At 45.9% G+C, this 21,766-nt stretch overlaps 1 protein-coding gene and 1 long non-coding RNA gene across 3 annotated transcripts in view; one reads left to right on the top strand and one right to left on the bottom strand.

The window, feature by feature from the left end:
• The first annotated feature begins 4,416 nt into the window (after positions 1 to 4,416).
• Positions 4,417 to 10,830, top strand: LOC143480246 (uncharacterized). Of its 2 annotated transcripts, XR_013121811.1 has the most exons (4): positions 4,417 to 4,552; positions 5,909 to 6,046; positions 6,422 to 7,935; positions 8,120 to 10,830. It is a non-coding gene; the product is annotated as an uncharacterized LOC143480246 (long non-coding RNA). The 2 variants fall into 2 exon arrangements; XR_013121810.1 differs by lacking the exon at positions 8,120 to 10,830 and having other exon boundaries at positions 6,422 to 8,110.
• A 522-nt stretch (positions 10,831 to 11,352) lies between these two features.
• Positions 11,353 to 21,766, bottom strand: part of fut8a (fucosyltransferase 8a (alpha (1,6) fucosyltransferase)) — a 68,669-nt gene continuing 58,255 nt past the window's right edge. Inside the window, exons 7-10 of the mRNA XM_076977820.1 lie at positions 16,564 to 16,810; positions 14,532 to 14,708; positions 13,873 to 14,023; positions 11,353 to 12,173 (exon numbers count right to left, since the gene is read on the bottom strand). Of these exons, the coding sequence (XP_076833935.1) occupies positions 11,841 to 12,173; positions 13,873 to 14,023; positions 14,532 to 14,708; positions 16,564 to 16,810 (908 nt within the window). The 3' untranslated portion in view covers positions 11,353 to 11,840. The remainder of the gene's footprint in view (positions 12,174 to 13,872; positions 14,024 to 14,531; positions 14,709 to 16,563; positions 16,811 to 21,766) is intronic.

Genomic DNA, 21,766 nt, shown 5'->3' with positions numbered 1-21,766 from the left:
ACTTTAGGTAAATGCCAGATCATGTTCCTGAAATACAAGGAAGTTAGTATTTCCCTCTGTGTGTGTGTGTGTATGTGTGTATATGTGTGTGTGTGAGGAGGGGAGACAGACAGTAGCAGAAGGGTCAGCTAAATCTCTTTTGTACAATGTGTCTCTCTGCCCATATGTTCAACAGTGCTTTAAACAGTCACAGTGGAAAAGGGAAGCTAGGAACAGCTGCTGTGTGTGTGTGTGTGTGTGTGTGTGTGTGTGTGTGTGTGTGCGTGTGAGTGAGTGTTTGTGCATGTGTATGTGTTTCTTATGTCAGCTCTGAAGAATTATTCATCAAAGTGAGAGTTGATGCATGCAGACCGCCAGCACTGAGTAAAATGCTGTTTGGTGATTGGGCTCCATCTAAACACCTCAGCTCAGTTTGGCAAGGAGGTTCCCCCTGTGGAGGAGAAAAGAGAGGGATGTTTGTTTACCTCTCTCTCCCTCTCTCTCTCTCTCTCAGCTGGAAAAGCGATGGATCTCAGTGTGTGTTTGTGTCAGCTGAGTAAACAGGTCTCTAAGTTGCTTCATCAACACACAAACCCACACTCGTGGACAGACAGACACACACACACACACTGAGTAACTCAGCTTTAAGGGCCACTGCTGCTGACATCTCTCAGCTATAGGCCTCTCTGCGGAGGAACCGTGCAGAAAACCTTTCACTCTGAGCAGAACATTTTCTTTTGATGCGTCACAGGAGAAACCCACTGGCAAATATTGTAGGACCTCAAAGAATCACATCAGGCCTTGGCACTTTCCTGTATTTTTCTGCCTTTAGGTGCTGGAATAAATGAAGATTATTCTCAAAATTCCTTTATAGAGCACTCATTAATTAGTATCTGCAAGCAAAAGAATTTGTTGCTTGCTAAAATTCACTGCTAAAAAAGATGATGAACTGTTTTCAGTCTATGCTGTGTGATCCAGTATCACAGAATGAACTCCAGTAATTAGATGTTATCATTTAAAATGACCCTGTATGTAGTTTGGGACCATTTCTGTCTGATGGTTTAATATGTCTCATTTCCATTACTGGCCTGTGTAGCTCTTCCAGGTTTCACTGAATCGCTGGGTTGCCAGCCAGGTTCCTGGTCCTCATCAAGCTCCCAGGAGCCCCTCTGTGCTATGACACGGTCTCTCTCTGAGTGGCCCACCGGGTCCCTTGGCCCCATACGGTCAGCACTGCAGACCTCATTAGGCCCGTCATTAGAAGGGCAGATCACACCCCACCCCTCACAGTGAAGCAGTCGTGATTCCACCTCCACCACTGCCAACCCCCCCGCTGTCAGAGGCCATGTCAGAAACTGTCAGAGACTCTGTGGCTGAGGTTACCAAATGAGGGACGCAGACCAGAGCAGTGGTAAAGAGAGAGAGAGAGAGAGAGAGAGAGAGAGAGAGAGAGAGAGAGAGAGAGAGAGAGAGAGAGAAGTGCCATTGTGGAGGACTCTAGAGTGAATGTCAAGATAAAAGTTTGTGCTGATTACATACTGTGCAGTGAGCAGTAAGAAAGTGAGAGAGAAGAAGAAGAGTTGGATTTAGTGGAAAAGAGTGAGAGGAAAAAGGCAAAGAAAGACAGAGAGAGAACGAGAGAGAACAAGAGGTGTGCAGGCGAACCAAATCTTGATCAAATATTCATCACAATGAGGAGATGAAGCCCGTTCCTCTGATCAGCAGGGGGATGAGCAGATGAAGCGCTCCTGTTCTCCTCACTCAAGGTTAGCAGCGTGTTCATCTCCACAGACAAGCAGAACACGGGTGACCAACCAGGCCGCCTCTTCCCCTGTGTGTTCCACACGCCAACACACAACACGCCAACACGCCACACGCCAACCTGCCACACGCCAACACACAACACGCCAACACGCCACACGCCAACCTGCCACACGCCAACACACAACACGCCAACACACAACACGCCACACGCAACACACCAACCTGCCACACGCCAACACACAACACGCCAACACACAACACGCCACAAGCAACACGCCAACCTGCCACACGCCAACACACAACACGCTACACGCCAACACACAACACGCTACACGCCACATGCTACACGCAACACGCCAACACACAACACGCCTCATGCCTCTGCTGTCCTGCACGACAGCAGCTCTCTAGTTACGGCACAGTACTCCCTAACACACACACACACACACGCACACACACACTAGCAGTACAGCTTCAAGACATGTTTCTCAGCAAGCATGCTTACACACACTTATATTGTATATCCTATGAATATATCTAACTTCCTTTCATCAAAGGAACATTTGGTGCCCACGGTGAACCACACAAGCATACACACATGCATGCAGCATGCAGTCTCATGTACCGCTGACATCACTGCAAATCCCTTCCTTAGCCACACCTCCATCACAGCAATCGTCGTGGTGACAATGGTCCTTACATACGTCTGTTGATCTGCATGTAATTTGCTCTTGATCCACAAAAATGTGCAGTAGAATGGTGTACAATGTGACAGTCTTACAGAGACTACTGGCCATGTTTGTATAAGTGTATGCTGGAAGCTTTTGTTAAAAAGGACAGCCCTAACTACATATAAAAGCCTAACACTGTATAACTGCAACTTATTAACTACATGGTAGGGGGGTGGGTCGTCTCCTGCAGAATCTGGTGCTGGCTGTGATCCTGCACATGCTCACAGCTGTCAGTGAGTCTCCCGTGGTGGCATCTCTGCCAATGAAACCAAAGTGCTAATTAAAGGGTTTTTTTGAGCACCTCCAGTTAAACAAATAAAGAGACAAACATAAAGCTATTTCTTCCCCGGTGACTTAGCAACGACCCTGATAACTTCAAAACTTTACTGAGAGCAACATTTATTACATCACCGGTGACTTAGCAACCAACCCTGATAACTTCAAAATTTTAAATGAGAGCAACATTTCAAGAGCCACTTTTGTTTTTAATTGAGTCATTCCCCGTTTCGACACTATCAACAAAGCCGTGGGGTACAGTACTCAGGCCTGCTAGCAGGAGGTCTGGTGCAAACCTAAAACTCTCATGAAGACCAATGAGAAAGCAGATCATGTTCTCCAGGGTTGGGCGTGTAAACCTCTCCCCAGACCGCAGTACAGAAGAGTGCGGCAGAATGCTGACGCGCCAGGCTGTGCTCTCCCTGAAGGCGGTAAGCGTCGGACGAGCCGGTATCCCAGAAGCCCATCCTGCACCTCCCTGCATCATCCACCTCCTCATCTCGGCACCGGCGCTCATCCCCCGTTAAAGCAGCCGCCAGCCAGAGGGGTTTGACCGTGTGTGCCTGACGAAATGGCCCTCGTCAATTAATATTTAATAGATAGAAACCAAAAGCAATTGAAACTCAATATCGTTCGACCCAGGCTTATTTATGAGGAAGAGCAAAGTGGGGGATGACAAGAGCAAGTGTGGGTTTATTTTTACGTGGTGAAGAGACTCTTCAAAACGTGTGTTGGAGTGTGGAAGGATACACCATGGCAAATCACTCAAAGCTAAATCCTACAGCCTGATCCGTATACACACGCACACAGGCACGCACAGACACACACGCACGCAAGCATGTACATTCACAAACAAACACACAGTCTTTCACTAGACTCATTATTCAGCTCTGAGCCGGTGGAGGGAGTGGGGGCCCAAGCAGGGAGAACTCTGGGAAATCAGGCTTTCATGGAATTATTCACTCTACTCTGCTCCATCACTCTTTGTCACACCCAATAGACTCACTCTTCAACCAAGGCCAACGCCATTCCTCCTGCCACAGACACAGCCCCTCATTAGAATACACACACACACACACACACACACACACACACACACACACACACACACACACACACACACACACACACATTGTATATGATCTTATTACAAGAGCAGAGCCAATGTTATGTTGTTCTGTTGTGTTATTGTCAGGCATATCTGGATCCAAATCAATTTCATACAGTCTAATTCAATGAGAATAAATAAAGACTCAGGCAAAGATATAAGAATGACACGGAAACATGTTACCATTGTGTCTTACTGACATAGAACATATGGCTGCTTCAACAACATAACAAATTAAAGATGCAGAAATTAACAGTGTTGACACAAACAAAATTAATCGAAACAAGGACTCATTTGTGTACACACACACACACACTACTTATAGTTTATCTGCATTCACACCTCTTTGGCCATGCAAAATCTTCAAATAAATGCATTCCACCTGACCTCACTCTGGTTTGTGACAGTGATAAAAACACACACACACACACACATTCACAAGAGCACTGTGTGCCACGCCCGACACGAAGCAGGAAATGACCAGATCATTTGAATGGTATCATGACGCGTTTCCCTCAGTTCCCCCAGTAGGCCTGTTCCTGTTCAGGGAATAATGGACTGAAGCAAGCTTGACTGCTATTAGCAGCACCTCCCTGCTCCTTCTTGCACCTCCAGCAGCATGTAGGAGAACACCACGCTTACAGAACGTGCCGAGGGAGTCCTGCTCATCGCCGTATTTTCCATGAAGCAAGATGTAAGTATTGGGTGAATCTCTCAGCACTTTTCTCAGCACAACTTTATGGCCATATACGAACCATAAACAACGCTTTGCTACCATTTTGTTGTAGCTTGAGGAAGTGATTGAAAAATAATGTCGTTTATCGTTTTAAGAGATCATCCGCATTAACTACTCTTGTTTGAAAGCAGGCATTGGCTGGTATTGCGTTAAAAATTTAAATGTGTAAATGCTATGTACAATGAAAATGCTGTATGTGAAATGAATGAAAGTCAGGCAAAGGCTCGGCCCAATTGCGGGCATGTGTTCAGAAAATCACCCTGACCTTGGGATGAAGACAGCGATGTGCAGAAAAGCCAAAGTCAGCAAGAAATTTAAAGAAACAGTGGTGCATTTCACAAATAGCTCTGAAAATGGTAATGGGCATGTGGGTGGAGGAGGGGGGCAGTAATATGATAACAAGAAAGGTAATGTGCTTAGTACCCCTCTATGGGACAATAACAGGGCTCAGAGGAAGAGTCCTGAGTTAAGTTGGTCAGTTGTTGTTGTTCCACACACAGCTCTTTATTTTAATGCATTTAATGGTGTTCATTGAAGATGTTTTCACTACCACCCTGGATACTGTCTCTCATTGCCTAAAAAATACACTTGTAAAACTTTAAATTGTTTAAATTGCTCCACAAAAATGAATAAAAAGGATGTTATGAATTTTATATAATTTCAACATCACAAGACTCTTGTCTCTGAAGGTTGCCTATGTGACTCATATAGTCTAACTTGAAATAAGTGTGATGAAGTTCTAAAGAATTGAACTTAACAGATTAGTGAAGGTCAACTCATCACTTTTGATGAGTTAAAGCAGAACTTTCACAAGAACATGATAGTCTGCAGAATACCTTGTATACAAGAACTTGCTGGCAATGAGGAGAATTTAATTAGGTTAGACCTAGATTATGTGGATCATACATAGATCATTCTTGTAGCGTTGGCGTGGGTTAGAAGAAGAAGATAATGCCATTTCTAATCAAGAACGGCTCTCACGTTGCAGATCTTTAAAAAGACATACAGAAAACTAGAACGAATGGAAAAATAAATGAATGAGGAGAATGGAGGGAGTAGTAAAAGACAAGTACAGCAAGAGAAGAGAAGACATTTTCAACATGTCAGTTAAACTTCAAAGAACACATTGAAACCCAACATACACACAGACTATTCGACAAACACAAAAACAATTGACCAAAATAAAGTTGTCACTCCTGTTTCGGCCTCTCTGTAGCCCAAGGCTACTAACACGAGGGCCTCAAGTGTCTCCTCGCTGGCTACGTGGGTTAAATAGCCACTGGTGCATGTGTCACATGCTTGCCTTTGTACTAGGGTCACACTGCTGGTCTGAGTCAAGATGACACATAGCACAGAAGTGGAGGCAGATCTCCTCGGTGGACACCTGAAGGGCATCCTGATGTTGTGGTTGCAGAATAGGGACAGTGAAGACACATGCTGACAAGACCATGGGTAGGTGTCATTCTCAGTCTCGCTGCTAATGGACAGTGACTGTGGTGAGCTGGGAGAAGAAAGAAGAGGCCCAGAACATTGACCCTCTCCATATACCCACTAGAGCAGAGGGACTGGAGTAGGGTTGTGACTGCTGTTAGCATTTGCAAGCACTCAAAGGTGGCTGGTGCGTTACAAAGCCTGAAGGCCACCATCGTGAACTTCCACATTCCGGTCTCAGTGCTGTCCTCTCTATGGAATCTGGAGCAAGAACCACTGGCCAATGCCTGCTCTGCAGATCCAGACACAGAACCACACTGAGCCGATGAGTTGATTCAAGGCATTGTCAATATATTATTATTAAATATTTTTATTTTATATAACCTCTTTGGACAGGACCGCTGGTGGAGCCCAGGGGCTGTTCGGAGACTCGATGACTCCCGCAGCTGCCATCTCCGTCACCTTCTGCTCCGGAGCCAATGGAATGCCCAGTGGGGGCGGAGCCAAATCAGTGCAACTTTGTCATTGTTGAAGTGCTCTGTGTTTTTCTCAGTGCCCGTGAAGATCCCCAAATTGGAGTAGAAGCTTCCTGTGTTATGCAAAGACTTTTTTTGGTACTTGCCCACAGCCCTTAAGGATCCACCAACAAGCACTGGTGGCCTCTCTCAGGAGACCCTGATGTGTCTTCAACCTGACAGCTTGGCCCACCTTCAGAGATCCAACCGGCTGTGACACTGCAGCTCCTCCTCAGAGGAGGTCCACACTGCCAGGGAGCCCCAGTTCTCTGCCTGCGCTCCACCACTAACCCCTGTGGACAGCTTTGCTTGCCTCTTCTCTAAGCTCAGCATTTCCTTCTTGAGACGGAGCTTCAGCCACCACAAAGAAGTAAAAGACGAGTGTGCATAAACCGTACGGGTGCAGGGCAGAGAGCTCTCGGCTCAGACAGCTAAGCTTCCTGACTGATCACTGAGGGATGTTCTTTCCAGGACAGGCTCCCCCTTTGCTGAGCTGCTGTATCCCACTTACCCGGGTTCACCACACTGACTGGTGTTCGCTCCACCTGCATCATCAGTACACCAGTCCCTCTACTGCAACGCCACACCACGCTACACCACACCACGCCACACCACACCACGCCACACCACACGACGCCACACCACACCACACCACACCACACCACGCTACACCACACGACGCCACACACCACACCACGCTACACCACATGACGCTACACCACACGACGCTACACCACACGACGCTACACCACACCATGCTAGACCACACCACGCTAGACCACACCACGCTAAACCACACGACACTACACCACGCCACGCCACGTTACACCACATGACGCTACACCACACCATGCTAAACCACACCATGCTAAACCACACACTACACCACGCTACACACACCACACGACGCTACAGCACACCACACCACGCTACACACACCACACTACACCACATGACGCTACACCACACTACACCACAGCACGCTACACCACACACCACTCTACACCACATGCTACACCACACCACACTACACCACACTACGCTACACACACCACACCACGCTACACCACACCACACCACGCTACACCACAACACACACATCACGCCACGCTACACTACACCACACAACACCACGCCACACCACACCACACCACATCAGGAAGTGTTCCAGCACCAACTCTTTCTGTGCTGCCTTTGGAATGTGGGGACTGTGTGCCGAGCCAGCCACCTGTGGTGGTGTGAAGTGTGGTTGCCAGGTTGATAGTGGATCCACGCCATCTCTGCTGTCGTCTCTCTCTCCGGGTGCCAGCTCGGTTGTGCACTACTCTCTTCTCCATCTTACCCAGACATCCACCTCACTCCCCACGGACTGGACCCGTTTAGCGCAGAAGGCAGGTGTGACATCGCTTGTTTTTACTCCAGTATTGATTGTGTCATCTACTATTTTTAAAAGCTTGATTTTGCCTGATGCTCCATAATGCTCATAATGCTTTGGCCTAGTAAATGGTCACTTTTATGTGTGTGAGATAGGCTGAACAGTATTAAACAGTAACTAATTGAAAATAAAATAATCTGGCAGTGCACAAGAGGAGCCACACCAGGGCAGAGGGCCGCATCATGTCTGTGTTCCGCAGCCCCTTCTCCACTATTCACCGAGACCCCGTAGTGCTGCCTTAGACACTTTGGAGCTGCATATAATGACTTTTCAGACCCCTTTAGCAGTTTCCTTATTCAGAAAGCACCACGTTCCATAGACGAGAATGGAGCAGCACACTGGGTCTGCACGGCAGCTGACAGACACGAAACAGGTGCGCACGTGCAGTGTTGCTGAGAACCAGTCAAGAACTGGTATCGTTTGCTCCTCCTTTGTGTAATTTTAAACCATTTAAACTCATCATTTTGACCATTATCTACACCTTATGACTCACTTGCTGCTCTTGGACTGGTTCACTCGTTAACTCATCTGCTGTTCAGTGTTCAGCTTGCTACATGGTGAACTGGTTCGAGAATATTTTTTCCAAGGATTCTACTGCCCATTCAGATTCAGTACTAAATCTATTTTAATGCACCCCTCCAAAGTCTCCAAAGACTACCAAGCAATCTGATTCTTCATTTCAGTATTTCATATATTTTACAGAAAATACATGCAGAAAAAATGCATAGAAATCTATAAAAAATTATAGAAATATCATAATGATTATTTGATGGATCTTTTATTTAGTTATTCTGGCACAACGGCATAACACATTTGCAGGAAGCTGTAAAAGGCTCCTGGGTAACGGCGAGGAATCAAGAGGCACTGGATATGAATAAACCACCCAAAACTTGACAGAGGTCCAAATGACAATTACTTCTTTTCAAAGAAAAATCCCCCCAGAAAAGATTTTAAAGATCCCATCTTCAGTAGGATGTGGGTTAGTGATTTCTTATTTAGGCCAATGCAGAGGTAGTTTATCATTTCAAAGCACCCAAGAGAGTTTAGATCAGTCAGCTAAGGTTTGGGGAGGGGGGGAGGCAAAGGTTTTGCTTTTTAAAAGCATCTGCGGTCACTGACAGCCATTTCATAAATGTCAGGGCTAGAGAACTAAATCCTGCCACTGAAAGATTTTTTACCGAAATTCAACTCTAAATTACTGAATGGTTGGAGTTACAAATATAATCTATGAATGCAGCCTAATAAACGTTTGCCTATGCAAATGTGTGAATCTATCTGCACAAATGTGCGAATCTATCTGCACATAGAACATCTTTGTCGGAGGACTGACATTTCTAAATGATAATTATTACCACAATAAAATTTTAAAAGGACCATCAAAATAGTAACAGACTTTGTCACAGAAACACAGGAAGATTTAGGAATCGCAAACCATCCTTTTCCCACTTGTGAAAGACGCTATACTTTTGTGAAGCATATATTTTTGGTCAAAAAATGCTAATCCTAGAACATTTTCGGTTAAGCACGCCCTGAGAAAGCCACTGGTGAGTAACAGGACTCATCCTCCCTGTTGTCGCCTTTAGCGTGCGTCTGGAATGAAGGAAGACAGATGGCCGGAGGAGAACCGGGTGCAGACGTGTGGCGTGTAAGAAGATAAGAAGCGCGGTGCAGTTTCCCTGCAACCGTTGGCACAGAGGCAGCCTCTAAATCAAGCGCTATATCAGATCAGGAGCAAACGGCTAGTTGCTACAGAGCAAAGCGGCAGAAGCAAGCACTCCGATGCCTGCACTGAAGAGGCAGAATCTGTGTGATATGAGAGGGAGGGAAGTGGAGATCCAGTCAGTTAAGATAATGGTAGCTATTAATATGGGACAGATGTGTATGATTTAAGTTTAATGTCAGTGGAATTCAGAGGTTCAGGCAGACTTGAAATCCAGAAGCAGCCATCTTGGTCCCTCGCGTATCTCTAAGCCGCAATCTGCTGCTGCCTTTTAGGAGAGTCCAGGTCGTCTGTATTCCTCATAGCTCATCTACACGTGCAGGACACACGTGGGCCTGCTGCAGTACTCTAGAAAGCACAAGTGATTCCTTTTCCCCACTGTAATCAGTCTCAGTATTAATCCTAGAGCTCACGGGCCAGTTAACAGGATAAATAAGTGAAGTAGCTGTGTTTAAATACCTGTTCAGAGTTCTTGCCCAGGGCTCCATCAAAACACACCTGTGGGTGCCCATCTCAAGTGCTGTTAATGTGACTAACACAAACACATGTACTTCCTGACAGAAGGGACAGGAAGAACACTGGCAGCCCCAGAACAAACACATATGAACACACCACCAGACACACACACAGAGAGGCCCATGTTGGCTGATCAATTTATTTGATCGGCTTACCAACGACAATGCCCTCACAAACATAAAATATGAAATAGTTCTTAATGGGAGACTAAAACCTGTTACGACAATGACATCCCAACACTGTCATCATCAGAATTCTTCCTCTTAACATTATTACCATTATTAACATTAGTAATCTTACATTTTAATGATCATTTTCCTTATCTTTTTTCAGAACTTAATAACATTAAAGCATATTTTGAAGACACACTGGAGGGTCGTGGATTAGACAGTGAGCAGTACAGGGGTGGGAGTGTAATCCCCCATAAGGCTCTGGAGTCAAAACGCTCTCAAAACCTTTATGTGACACTCTGTGAGACATCACCCGTTCTTCTTAGGCACCCGATTCAGATCCATGCTCCACACACACACACACACACACACACACACACACACACACACACACACACACACACACACACACACACACACACACACACACACACACACACAAACAAAATGTCTTCAATTAGAAAACAAAAAAAGAGCAGAAGGCGTGTTGTTTCTTGTTTTTGTCTCTTGTTGTAAAGCACGGGATGGCGGATGAATGCAGAAGCACATGGGTGCAGGGGCGTGCGATGGCGTCGCCATGGTTGCAGTGCAGAACCACAGGGGAAGGACAGGAGTGCGTGAAGGTGTAAAGGTCGTAAAGGTCATAAGGGAGGGAACAGCAAAGGAAGCAGAAGAGCTAATGCTCACAGTCCTGCTCTCAGATTCCTCTCATATCGTTGGCTTTTTAAAGCAGCGTGGAGTGCCAGTTTGAGTTTTTTGAACCGATCTTAAATAATCAAAGGCAGTTCTCTTCATTTTCTCCGGAGGTTCGGTGAAGTACCTGCAGTGGCCAGCTGATCCTGTCGTCTCTTAACACTTCATTCTGTTTCCATCCACAACCCTGATGGTCACTTAATATATGGACTTCAGGACCAAGTAGTAGGGTTAGGAACTAATCCCAAACCCTGAAAATAACACCACCACTGATCCTGTCTGTCTCACACACACACACACACACACACACACACACACACACACACACACACACACACACACACACACACACACACACTCACATACACACACATGCATAACACGCACGCCCACACACATACAGTACATGATGCACACATACATACACACACACACACACACACACACACACACACACACACACACACACACACACACACACACACACACACACTCACATACACACACATGCATAACACGCACGCCCACACACATACAGTACATGATGCACACATACATACACATACGTACACACACACACACACACACACACACACACACACACACACACACACACACACACACACACACACACACACACACACACACACACACACACACACACACACACACACACACACAACAGTGCATTTCCATCCAGGAGGTCCAGGCTTTCTTCATTACAGTATTCAGTATTGGATGTGTTACCCCACAGTCTCTACTGTCTCTACTGCTTGCTAAGCAGCTTGTCAGCTTCCGGGTAAGTGGGGTACTTCACTATCTCCATCTTCTCCTTCACCTTGTAGGAGGGGTAGAGACCCGTGCGGCCGCTCTTGCGGTTGATACCCTTGGAGTACCCGTCCCAGTGGTTGCCCGCCACGCCGATGGTGTCGCCCGGCTCCAGTGGGATCTCCTCGTTGTTGCGTGGCTGGTGGGGGTAGATGGCCAGCTGGTTGTGTGCGTTCTGTCCGCCGAAGTAGTAGATGTCATCCAGCGAGTGGAAGTAAGACGATGCGTCCGGGTGGAGCGTCTGCATGATCTCATACGCCACGCGGCACACCTGTTTGACGAGGAGGCAGGTACAGGAGGTTCATAGCTTTCTCTTAGAATAACGACTCATTCTACTGGTTGAAGACACATATTATTTTTTTATGAGAACCATTAACATTAAACTCAAAAAGATTATTTATTGCTTTAAGAATGCACAGATACAGCACATTATGGATTTGGATGTAGTATTGGCAAAGTGTAAATGATCTTTTTTTAGTAACATATGTTTCTGAGGAACTGAAGAACTAGCTAGTAGAAAGCAGATCTAACCTGTCAGGGGTGGATTGGTGCTGTGAAGTGTAGTAGGATACAACACATGTAATCAAACACTTTCAGAACACATCTAAAAATCCGATTTTGCAGTTTCAAAGCGTTTCAAAGAGTTTTAAAGAATTTAAAGAATTTCAAGGCAGGCTATTTAAAGAGTTTCAAAGCAGTCTTTTTAAAGGCTAGAGAAACTTGAAACAATGTGAACATTCCAAAAACACCAGACGGACGTCATTGCTTCATCTCACCTCTGCCACCACGGTACAGTCTGCCCTCCTAAATATACATTTATGAGATTGCTTAACTGTGCAGACCAATTAACAGATCCAGACATCACTAGGGATGTCCGAGCTCCCGATTCCGCCGTGCGCCGCCTCTTTTGTAAGCTTAACCGAAGCTTTCACCGGGTGAAATGTACTAGATTTTCCAAAGCACTACAAGTTAGCTACAGAATTTCATGGATTGTACACCAGCCGTTCTGTTGCTGTTGCCATCGAAGGAATTTTAGCTAGACAGACCAAAGTGCATGTCACGGTGTGTAAGTGACATGAGAAGGCTGTCACACACTCGCTGCAGATGGGGCTGCCTGACAGACCTGTGAGAGATGCCGTGGGGAGTACGGGGTATTTTAAGCTTGCATACGGTGGCTTGGAAAATATTGAAACCGAATCGCAAATGTTTCTAAACGCCTGGAGCAAGATGGTAAAATACTGAAAACTCTTTAAGTAAAAGAGCAAAATGGAAATAGTGCTGAATGAATTATACTTATAATTACCGGGTTTGCACACAATAGAATTCATAGTGTGAACTGTAAATCCTTAGTGTGAACTGAAAACCGAAATAATGTGAACTGAACAACACAGACACACGGAACAGGACAACAGGGAGTGACAGCCAGTAGAGGGGGGCGGAGCCAGTAGAGGGGGCGGAGCCATACATGAAAATCCTGTTGTGTTGTGCAATAAATCTGAAAGATTTGCACTGGAATATTTTCTATTAAATGATTTAGTTACACTTCATCTATTTCTCACATTCATTAATTTATTCCTGTATAGATGTACACATAGGTGTGTAGGACAGAACGAACCCGTCAGTATTGCACAGACGTGTTTTAAATGGAAGGAGAAAATGGGCCATAGCAGGAGATCAGAGCTGAATATCTGAGGTTCAAGCATGAGAATTGGTGTTAGATTGTTCTTACATTATGTGTGTTCACAGTACACCTGAGAGGTCCCTGCTGCCTCACTGTGCTGTTAAGATCATTTCAGATGAAGGAAGGAGCCTTCAGTCTAACACTCACTCCACCAGTAAAGTTGATCTTTGATTTATGAACAGTACTTCTTTGTAAATGGTTTGATATATTTGGTAAAGGGGCTGGTGTATTTTTTTCCTTTAAAGTACCATTATCACATATACAAACGTGTGTAGAGTTAAAGTGTCACCTGGGAAGAGAAGGTGCAGATGAGAAAGTCGGCCTGGGAGAGGAAGTGGATATCTAGGATGACGCCTCTTAACGAATTTTCAGTATAACGGTTGTGGAGTCCGGCTGACCATGAGATGGAGTTATCACTGATGAATTCATAATCAGGGTACCTGATGAACACACACACACATACACACACACACACACACACACACACACACACACACACACACACACACACACACACACACACACACACACACACACACACACACAAACAAGCATCTGTTAAAACCGAACCCTTATTAGTTCATATCTGACTTTGTTGCTTCCTAAAAACAGTTGCTTCCTGTAAACATGTTTACAATGTTTAACTGTATGGCGGTGTTTAACTCCCATGAACGTGTGTACTATCACAAGCATGCAAGCACACTTGTTACAGCTCACACCTGATGCTGAGACACTAACAGCATTTCAGTTTCAGCTCATATTCAACTAATGCTAAGTGCTAATATACAAATTCTCACTATATTCTTATATTCTTATAGGCCTTGAACATGCTATACTAAAACGTTCCCACAATGTTCATGTCCACCTGTACTTCACATGTAAACACACACACACACACACACACACACACACACACACACACACACACACACACACACACACACTCACTTAGTCTTAGCCTCCTGCAGCAGTGAGGGGTCGTCGGTGGCCAGGTAGACACGTTTCTTATCCACGTGCATGCGTCGGGCCAGGCTCAGGAACTGCTCCTCCACATACAGCATGTACTCCTCTATTGGGTGAAACGCCGCCTCTGTCCCCACCTTGTCCGTCCTCCGCACGTGCACTCTGGGAAAGGGGGACGTCCTGGGATGAGGGTCTCACACGGGCTCGCATGCACACGCAGGCTGGGCTTTTGAAGGCAGTTATTTTCTCATCAGGAATGTCACTGTAGACTCTGACTGCATGTGCACACTGCTCACAATGCGATCCAATATATGGATGTTTGGCGGTTAATAGGGCAGGTCCCACAGAGTCCCATGACTTCTAAAATCACCAGAAATGAATTGAAAATTGTATCCCTTAACAAAGTTCTGATGTGCAACTGCAAGCTATATAAATAATAATATCCAAGTCCCGTTTCATTTCCTACATGAAAATGATACGTACTTTACGTACTTAGTACCCTATAGTACCCTATATATACCCTGCTAGCTCAACTGCCTTTTGACAGAACTCTGATGTTTAATTCAAAATGTAAAGAAGGAGTAGCAACCGGTCATATTTAATAAAAGACCTGGCTAGTTCTTTCACTCTTTGATCAGGCATCTCACATGATAAGAGCTGAACTAGTGCCCTCGCCCTCCCCCTCTTACCCTATGATGGGGTGTTAGGTGCCCTCACCTCTCTTACCCTATGATGGGGTGTTAGGTGCCCCCTCCCCTCTCTTACCCTATGATGGGGTGTTAGGTGCCCCTTCCCCTCTCTTACCCTATGATGGGGTGTTAGGTGCCCCCCCTCCCCTCTTACCCTATGATGGGGTGTTAGGTGCCCTCCCCTCTTACCCTATGATGGGGTGTTAGGTGCCCCCCCTCCCCTCTTACCCTATGATGGGTTGTTAGGTGCCCCCCCTCCTCTCTTACCCTATGATGGGTTGTTAGGTGCCCCCCTCCCCTCTTACCCTATGATGGGGTGTTAGGTGCCCCCCTCCCCTCTTACCCTATGATGGGGTGTTAGGTGCCCTCCCCCCTCTTACCCTATGATGGGGTGTTAGGTGCCCCCTCCCCTCTTACCCTATGATGGGGTGTTAGGTGCCCTCCCCTCTTACCCTATAATGGGGGTGTTAGGTGCCCCCTCCCCTCTTACCCTATGATGGGGTGTTAGGTGCCCTCCCCTCTCTTACCCTATGATGGGGTGTTAGGTGCCCCCTCCCCTCTTACCCTATGATGGGGTGTTAGGTGCCCTCCCCTCTTACCCTATGATGGGGTGTTAGGTGCCCCCTCCCCTCTTACCCTATGATGGGGTGTTAGGTGCCCTCCCCTCTCTTACCCTATGATGGGGTGTTAGGTGCCCCCTCCCCTCTTACCCTATGATGGGGTGTTAGGTGCCCTCCCCCTCTTACCCTATGATGGGGTGTTAGGTGCCCTCCCCTCTCTTACCCTATGATGGGGTGTTAGGTGCCCTCCCCTCTTACCCTATGATGGGGTGTTAGGTGCCCTCCCCTCTCTTACCCTATGATGGGGTGTTAGGTGCCCTCCCCTCTTACCCTATGATGGGGTGTTAGGTGCCCCCTCCCCTCTTACCCTATGATGGGGTGTTAGGTGCCCTCCCCTCTCTTACCCTATAATGGGGTGTTAGGTGCCCCCTCCCCTCTTACCCTATGATGGGGTGTTAGGTGCCCTCCCCTCTTACCCTATGATGGGGTGTTAGGTGCCCCCTCCCCTCTTACCCTATGATGGGGTGTTAGGTGCCCTCCCCTCTCTTACCCTATAATGGGGTGTTAGGTGCCCCCTCCCCTCTTACCCTATGATGGGGTGTTAGGTGCCCTCCCCTCTTACCCTATGATGGGGTGTTAGGTGCCCTCCCCCCTCTTACCCTATGATGGGGTGTTAGGTGCCCCCCCCTCTCTTACCCTATGATGGGGTGTTAGGTGCCCTCCCCTCTCTTACCCTATGATGGGGTGTTAGGTGCCCTCCCCTCTTACCCTATGATGGGGTGTTTGAAGCCCAGTTTGCTGGTGGCCTCACGCATCTCCTTCTCCAGCCAGGCCTGCGGGCGGATCAGGTACTTGACGAACTGGGAAACCCACCAGACGGAGGGGTCTCCATGGAGACGCTGCAGCCGCTCGGCCAGGTCTTCAGGGATGGCCAGGGGCAGATAGGGTGGACGGGGGTGCAGGCTGTCTACTATTGGCAGCTCGATCACCTGGACATCCCGATCGTTGGCCTCACCTACACACACACACACACACACACACACACACACACACACACACACACACACACACACACACAGGAAAAAAGACACAGAAAGGTCAACATGAGCTAAATTATTGGCTCCTCGATAAAAATTTCTATTTAGTTGATTTAGTTGAGGCTGGATTGGACAGTAATTGGACTTTTTCTACCACAATCAGGGCTGGAGAGAAATGAAATTCATGACAGTTACAGAAAGAAAACTATTTAGATTATTCTGATTAGTAGGAAGCATGTTCTCATTGAAACATAAGAGAAATGTTTCTAAAAGAACAGTGAAATGCATCCTAGATGAAGACTTTCAGTATGCAGACATGCAGTGATGCATAATTCTGTAACTCAGCATATGAGATGCGCTCATTAAATTCCGTATTTCTTTTTCATCAGAACAACATCTGTTTGCCGGTTTTGGCCCAGAAGTCTTTTATGTTTACTCACTGACTCTGGTTTAGTCCTTACTGCTGAAATAAGTGAAATGCTTGGGATATGTGAAACAGTATATAGCTGTACATAATTCTTTTCAACACTGAAAACAGCTAAAAGTAACTTACAGTGAATGTTAATTGTTTTCTCATTAATTATTTCATAGCACACCCAGCCAATATTTATTTATGTACACCTTGCCATACCATGAAGTTAACAATTCACCCAAGCTTATAATTTATCTAGGTATGCTTCACATGCTTGTGTTAATGGTATGGTGAAATATGGCTAAATAAATATTAACCTCTCTCTGACATGCCCTCTGTCACCTTGCTACATCGTTATTTACCACAGTTATTCTTAAACAAGCAAATTAAATCACCTTATTCTTCCTTATTTAGTTTTTCTACTGGTTTTTATTTAGTACATGTAAACCCCAGTAGTTGAAATCTTAGAGATGGGTCATTAACTGCTGTTTATCTGGAGGACTGCCTCATCTATATGCTGTATGGTTGATACTGGTGGGGAACATGTTGTACTTTATGGTGGTCAGGCTAATCTAGCACCGCCTGGTTCTCCAGTGGGGCCAGAGTTCCAGTATATACGCCTGTTTCACTAGATGCCCCGGGCAGGGGCAGAAAGAGCTGGAGGAGGTTCTTTATTATCCATATTTTACTCCAGCACTAAAAACAAGCACAGCGTTGAGGTGGCAGGAAAGGTAGAGTGAAACATTTATAAGAAACAGGAGAGTGGAGGGCGGTAAGGACTCGTGACCCGGGAGAAGTGCCGAGGGTTCCTGTGGGCTTGAAATAGAGGAGGAACAGAACAAGGAAAAGGGGACTGTGATTAGGTGACCAGGGGTCCAGTGATTGGGAACAGAAAGGTCTGATGAGTGTGTGTGTGTGTGTGTGTGTGTGTGTGTGTGTGTGTGTGTGTGTGTGTGTGTGTGTGTGTGTGTGTGTGTGTGTGTGTGTCAGTGGCCGTGTCTCTCTGGTTGGTGTCCTGGCGCACTGTGACATGCAAGACAGCAAGTACGTCAGAAACATTTTCTACAATCCCAGAATGTATTAAGAGATACAGAAACACAACATACTGCTTTTAGAAACTCCCCTTTAACAGTACAATCAAAACCTTTGACACATAAATAGCTCGATCATCTCTGACAATTTTGTCAGAACATACCATTTTGACAGACCAATTTGTCAGTATTGGTAAACACTATAACCCATGTTTTCCTGAGTTCAGTCTGGTGTCTTCAACATAAAACACAAAGCAGTTGTCTCCCCTCCCACGACTGCACCTGCCTCCTTGACGCCTCGTCCCATTTCTGCAGAATATTGAACACCTGTCTCCAATCTCTGTTCCTAACACTCCGCACTACATAACAACTAGAATAACACCTCACTCTTTGCAGTCTCATCATTTGCATACTGAGCCTTACATGCCATTTACCAGTGCTTCTAGATCCCTTAGATGTGATTGTTTATTCCTAGAGGAAACCTGTTTTGTGTTTTTCCTTGAACTATCTGCAATTTTACCATTTATTGTCAGTAAGCTGCTACAGCCAGTGTATCATAATGTCGAGTGCATGGCTTGTGTGTCAGCTGTAGTTAAGCAGAGCAGGCAGGTAGCTGCTGCTCCTTTAGCTCAGCCACTAGCTCAGGTAGCGTGAGGAGGGAGTAACACTGTGGGTTTGATTCCCACAGAGCACTAATACTGGCTGATAAATGCACAAGTTGCTCCAAGAGTGAGTGTTGAAGGTTGGTTCTGTATGAGGCCTCACTACCCCTGCATAACACTGAGTACGGCTCAAATCTGAGGGGGGCCGAGGCTATTTAAGGACAACCACCTCTCCGTCTCCTATTTAAAGATGTCTTCCCTTTAAACTGAGGCTCCTTTAGCACTCCGACAAGGCTAAGTTAAGTCATTACCCGTTTTGCCACAGTCATTTATCAAGGGGAAAAACAGAATCTGTGAAAATAAATAAATAAACGAACGAATGAATGAAAAGGATATGCATACCAGCGGTGGAAGGATTTACGCTGCGCACAGCCTTTAATGGCCCTGAGAGCCTGCTGCTGGTGCCTGACAGAAAGGAGTCCCCCAGGCGTGCAGATGCCACCTTGCTCCCTGCTTGGTGAGGTGGTGTTCCCAGCCCTCCCCCCCTCCGCCGCACTGATAAGCCCTCACTACCCCCCCCCCCCCCCCCTCATTCTCCTGCACTCTTCATTAGGGCACTAAGAGAATCTAAATTACATCTCGTCCTCGCATCCTGATGAATATTGCGAAGGGGGGGCCTAAGGGCGGAGCTGTCTTTTATCAATTTTAATTCACGTTTGTTGCTGTGGGTGTATTTGTCTCTAAGCTTCTATAGGGTGGTATATTAAGCCTAAAGCTGAAGGTTTGAGGAACTGTGAGCGCAGCAGGTATACGGCTTCCTACTCCTTCAATTCCTGTGCTAATCAAGAGCCGTCTGGACGTATATATGTCACTCTTTTCCATTATGGGAGTCGGCTAATGAGGAGATACCAAGCCTATGAATTCATTCAAGTCTATTACGAATCTTCTAAGAAGGCAGTTTAATACTTCTGTGTCAAACCGCATTGAGCTTGTGAAAAGGGAATAGAGATGTATGCATGTGCTCACCCACCCACACAGACCCTTCCACACACGCCCTGCCTTCAAAACACAAACGCCACACTGCTGGTTTGGCCTTTTTCTCACTCTTGTTCACTGGTCCTTATAGAAAAGGGACTCCAGTCCTCAGAACAAAAGTGAAGGAAACTCTGTCCTCTGGGTGGAGACGGAGGGAATAAAATAACAAGAGAGACACAAAGGGAGGAAAAGGGAGAGAGAGAAAGAGTGATAGAGTAGAAAGCCATAATGTGTTTTGAGGTCATTTCTTTCATGTTTAGAAGGCACTCTCTCCTTCCCCCTGGCATCTTACCACAGATACACAGGAGGGAGACAATATACACAGCAACAGATTTCCTTTTACAAGACAAGAGAAATAATAAGTATCCTACATTTTCTTTGCAACTGCTAGGAAACCATGATGTGATCAGTATCGGTATCTGATTTAGAGCTCTGTTACATGCCAGTTTCACATTTTCATAAGGTCCGTTTCAGTGTGGACGATGTGTGTGTGGGGAGTAACTGGGCAGCTGACAGGCAGGCACGCCTGCTCTCAGGTTCCACACAGCGGACATGCTGGCAGAGTCCAGACGAGGACGGGTCGTGGCCCCCACGCCTCCCTGAACCCTGCCAAAACGCCCTGCCCTGTGTGATTCGCCTGCTTTCTTTGTCTCAGGACCCGTACGGAATAAAAAGCTTCTTCAAATGGAGGCTGAGCGAGACTCTTTTGAAGCGGGTCCGTCCTCTGTTGCGGCTGCCAAATTTTGGGCCTTGTGGTTTTTGATCTGAGAATGTATGCAAATACTTGATGCGATGGAGTAAAATATGTAAAGAAGCTGCAAAATTAAAACCACATGGACTGGTTGTACAAAGCTAGCAGTACATATCAGTAAATGGGCAACCCAGTAATAATACTTGTTTGCATCAACTAGGTAGTAGCAGGTTCTCCAAGGACGGGAAAGAGGACAGTTCTTAAAATAGCAGAAAGCACTGTGCTTCCCGTCCTCGTCCTAACCTGCAGATAATGCTGTGTGAAAAGTGCTTTGGTAATCTCTTCCAAAGAAACAGAATGGATAAAGTCTCCCAAAGGACATCCCTCATTTGTGAAACCTTTGGTTTATTAAGCAGCTAAGTTGATTTCTTCATTTCTTTAAAGATGTGTTATAGCCATCCCTCTTGCAAAAAAACTTCTAGCATGCAATAATGTAAACACTTGGATAGTTTGACATTAGATGCACATTCACTATCTACTTTATGAGAAACACACTCTCACTGACTGGTTTATGGGCTACAGATGTCTTCTGGTGTATTTTATAAGTGCACACATGTTCAAGATGTAATCCTCTCATCCAATCAGTGAGCTTCCTCCCTATTAGGTCAAACTTCATTATGGAGTTGGCGGAGAGGTTAAACGGGAAGACTGTTGGCTTGTTTTACTTTTACTGTCTGACTGGGTCCTTGACATTAATAAGCTCCCTGGCTAGGGAGCTCTAGGTAAATTAGCAACACTTGGGTTAATGATTAGGGATGCACTATACGTTGGCAGCCAACATACTTTTACCCACAAGTGATAAATAATATTAGATTTTTTTTGTTTGTGCATGCGTTGATTGATATTTTTTCTAAAATTATATCAATATACATTTATTCATAAATGATACGCATTGAGGTGCTGCTATCAGCCACAACAATGCGGCCACAAGTTATTATTTCGGCCCAAAATCTTTAGGATTAAAGTAGTCCTACTGATGCAATGTCAGAGAACTCTTTACCATATACCCCATTTACTCTCAGACAGAAACCAAGTCTTTATTAGCTTTATTTATCCTCAAAGAAAGAAAAAGAAAGTGCTATTTAAACAGCTAGTGTGTAACC

Source organism: Brachyhypopomus gauderio, chromosome 17 (genome assembly GCF_052324685.1).
Source record: "Brachyhypopomus gauderio isolate BG-103 chromosome 17, BGAUD_0.2, whole genome shotgun sequence".
Classification (NCBI taxonomy): Eukaryota; Metazoa; Chordata; class Actinopteri; order Gymnotiformes; family Hypopomidae; genus Brachyhypopomus; species Brachyhypopomus gauderio.
This window is presented reverse-complemented; position numbering and strand designations above follow the sequence as displayed.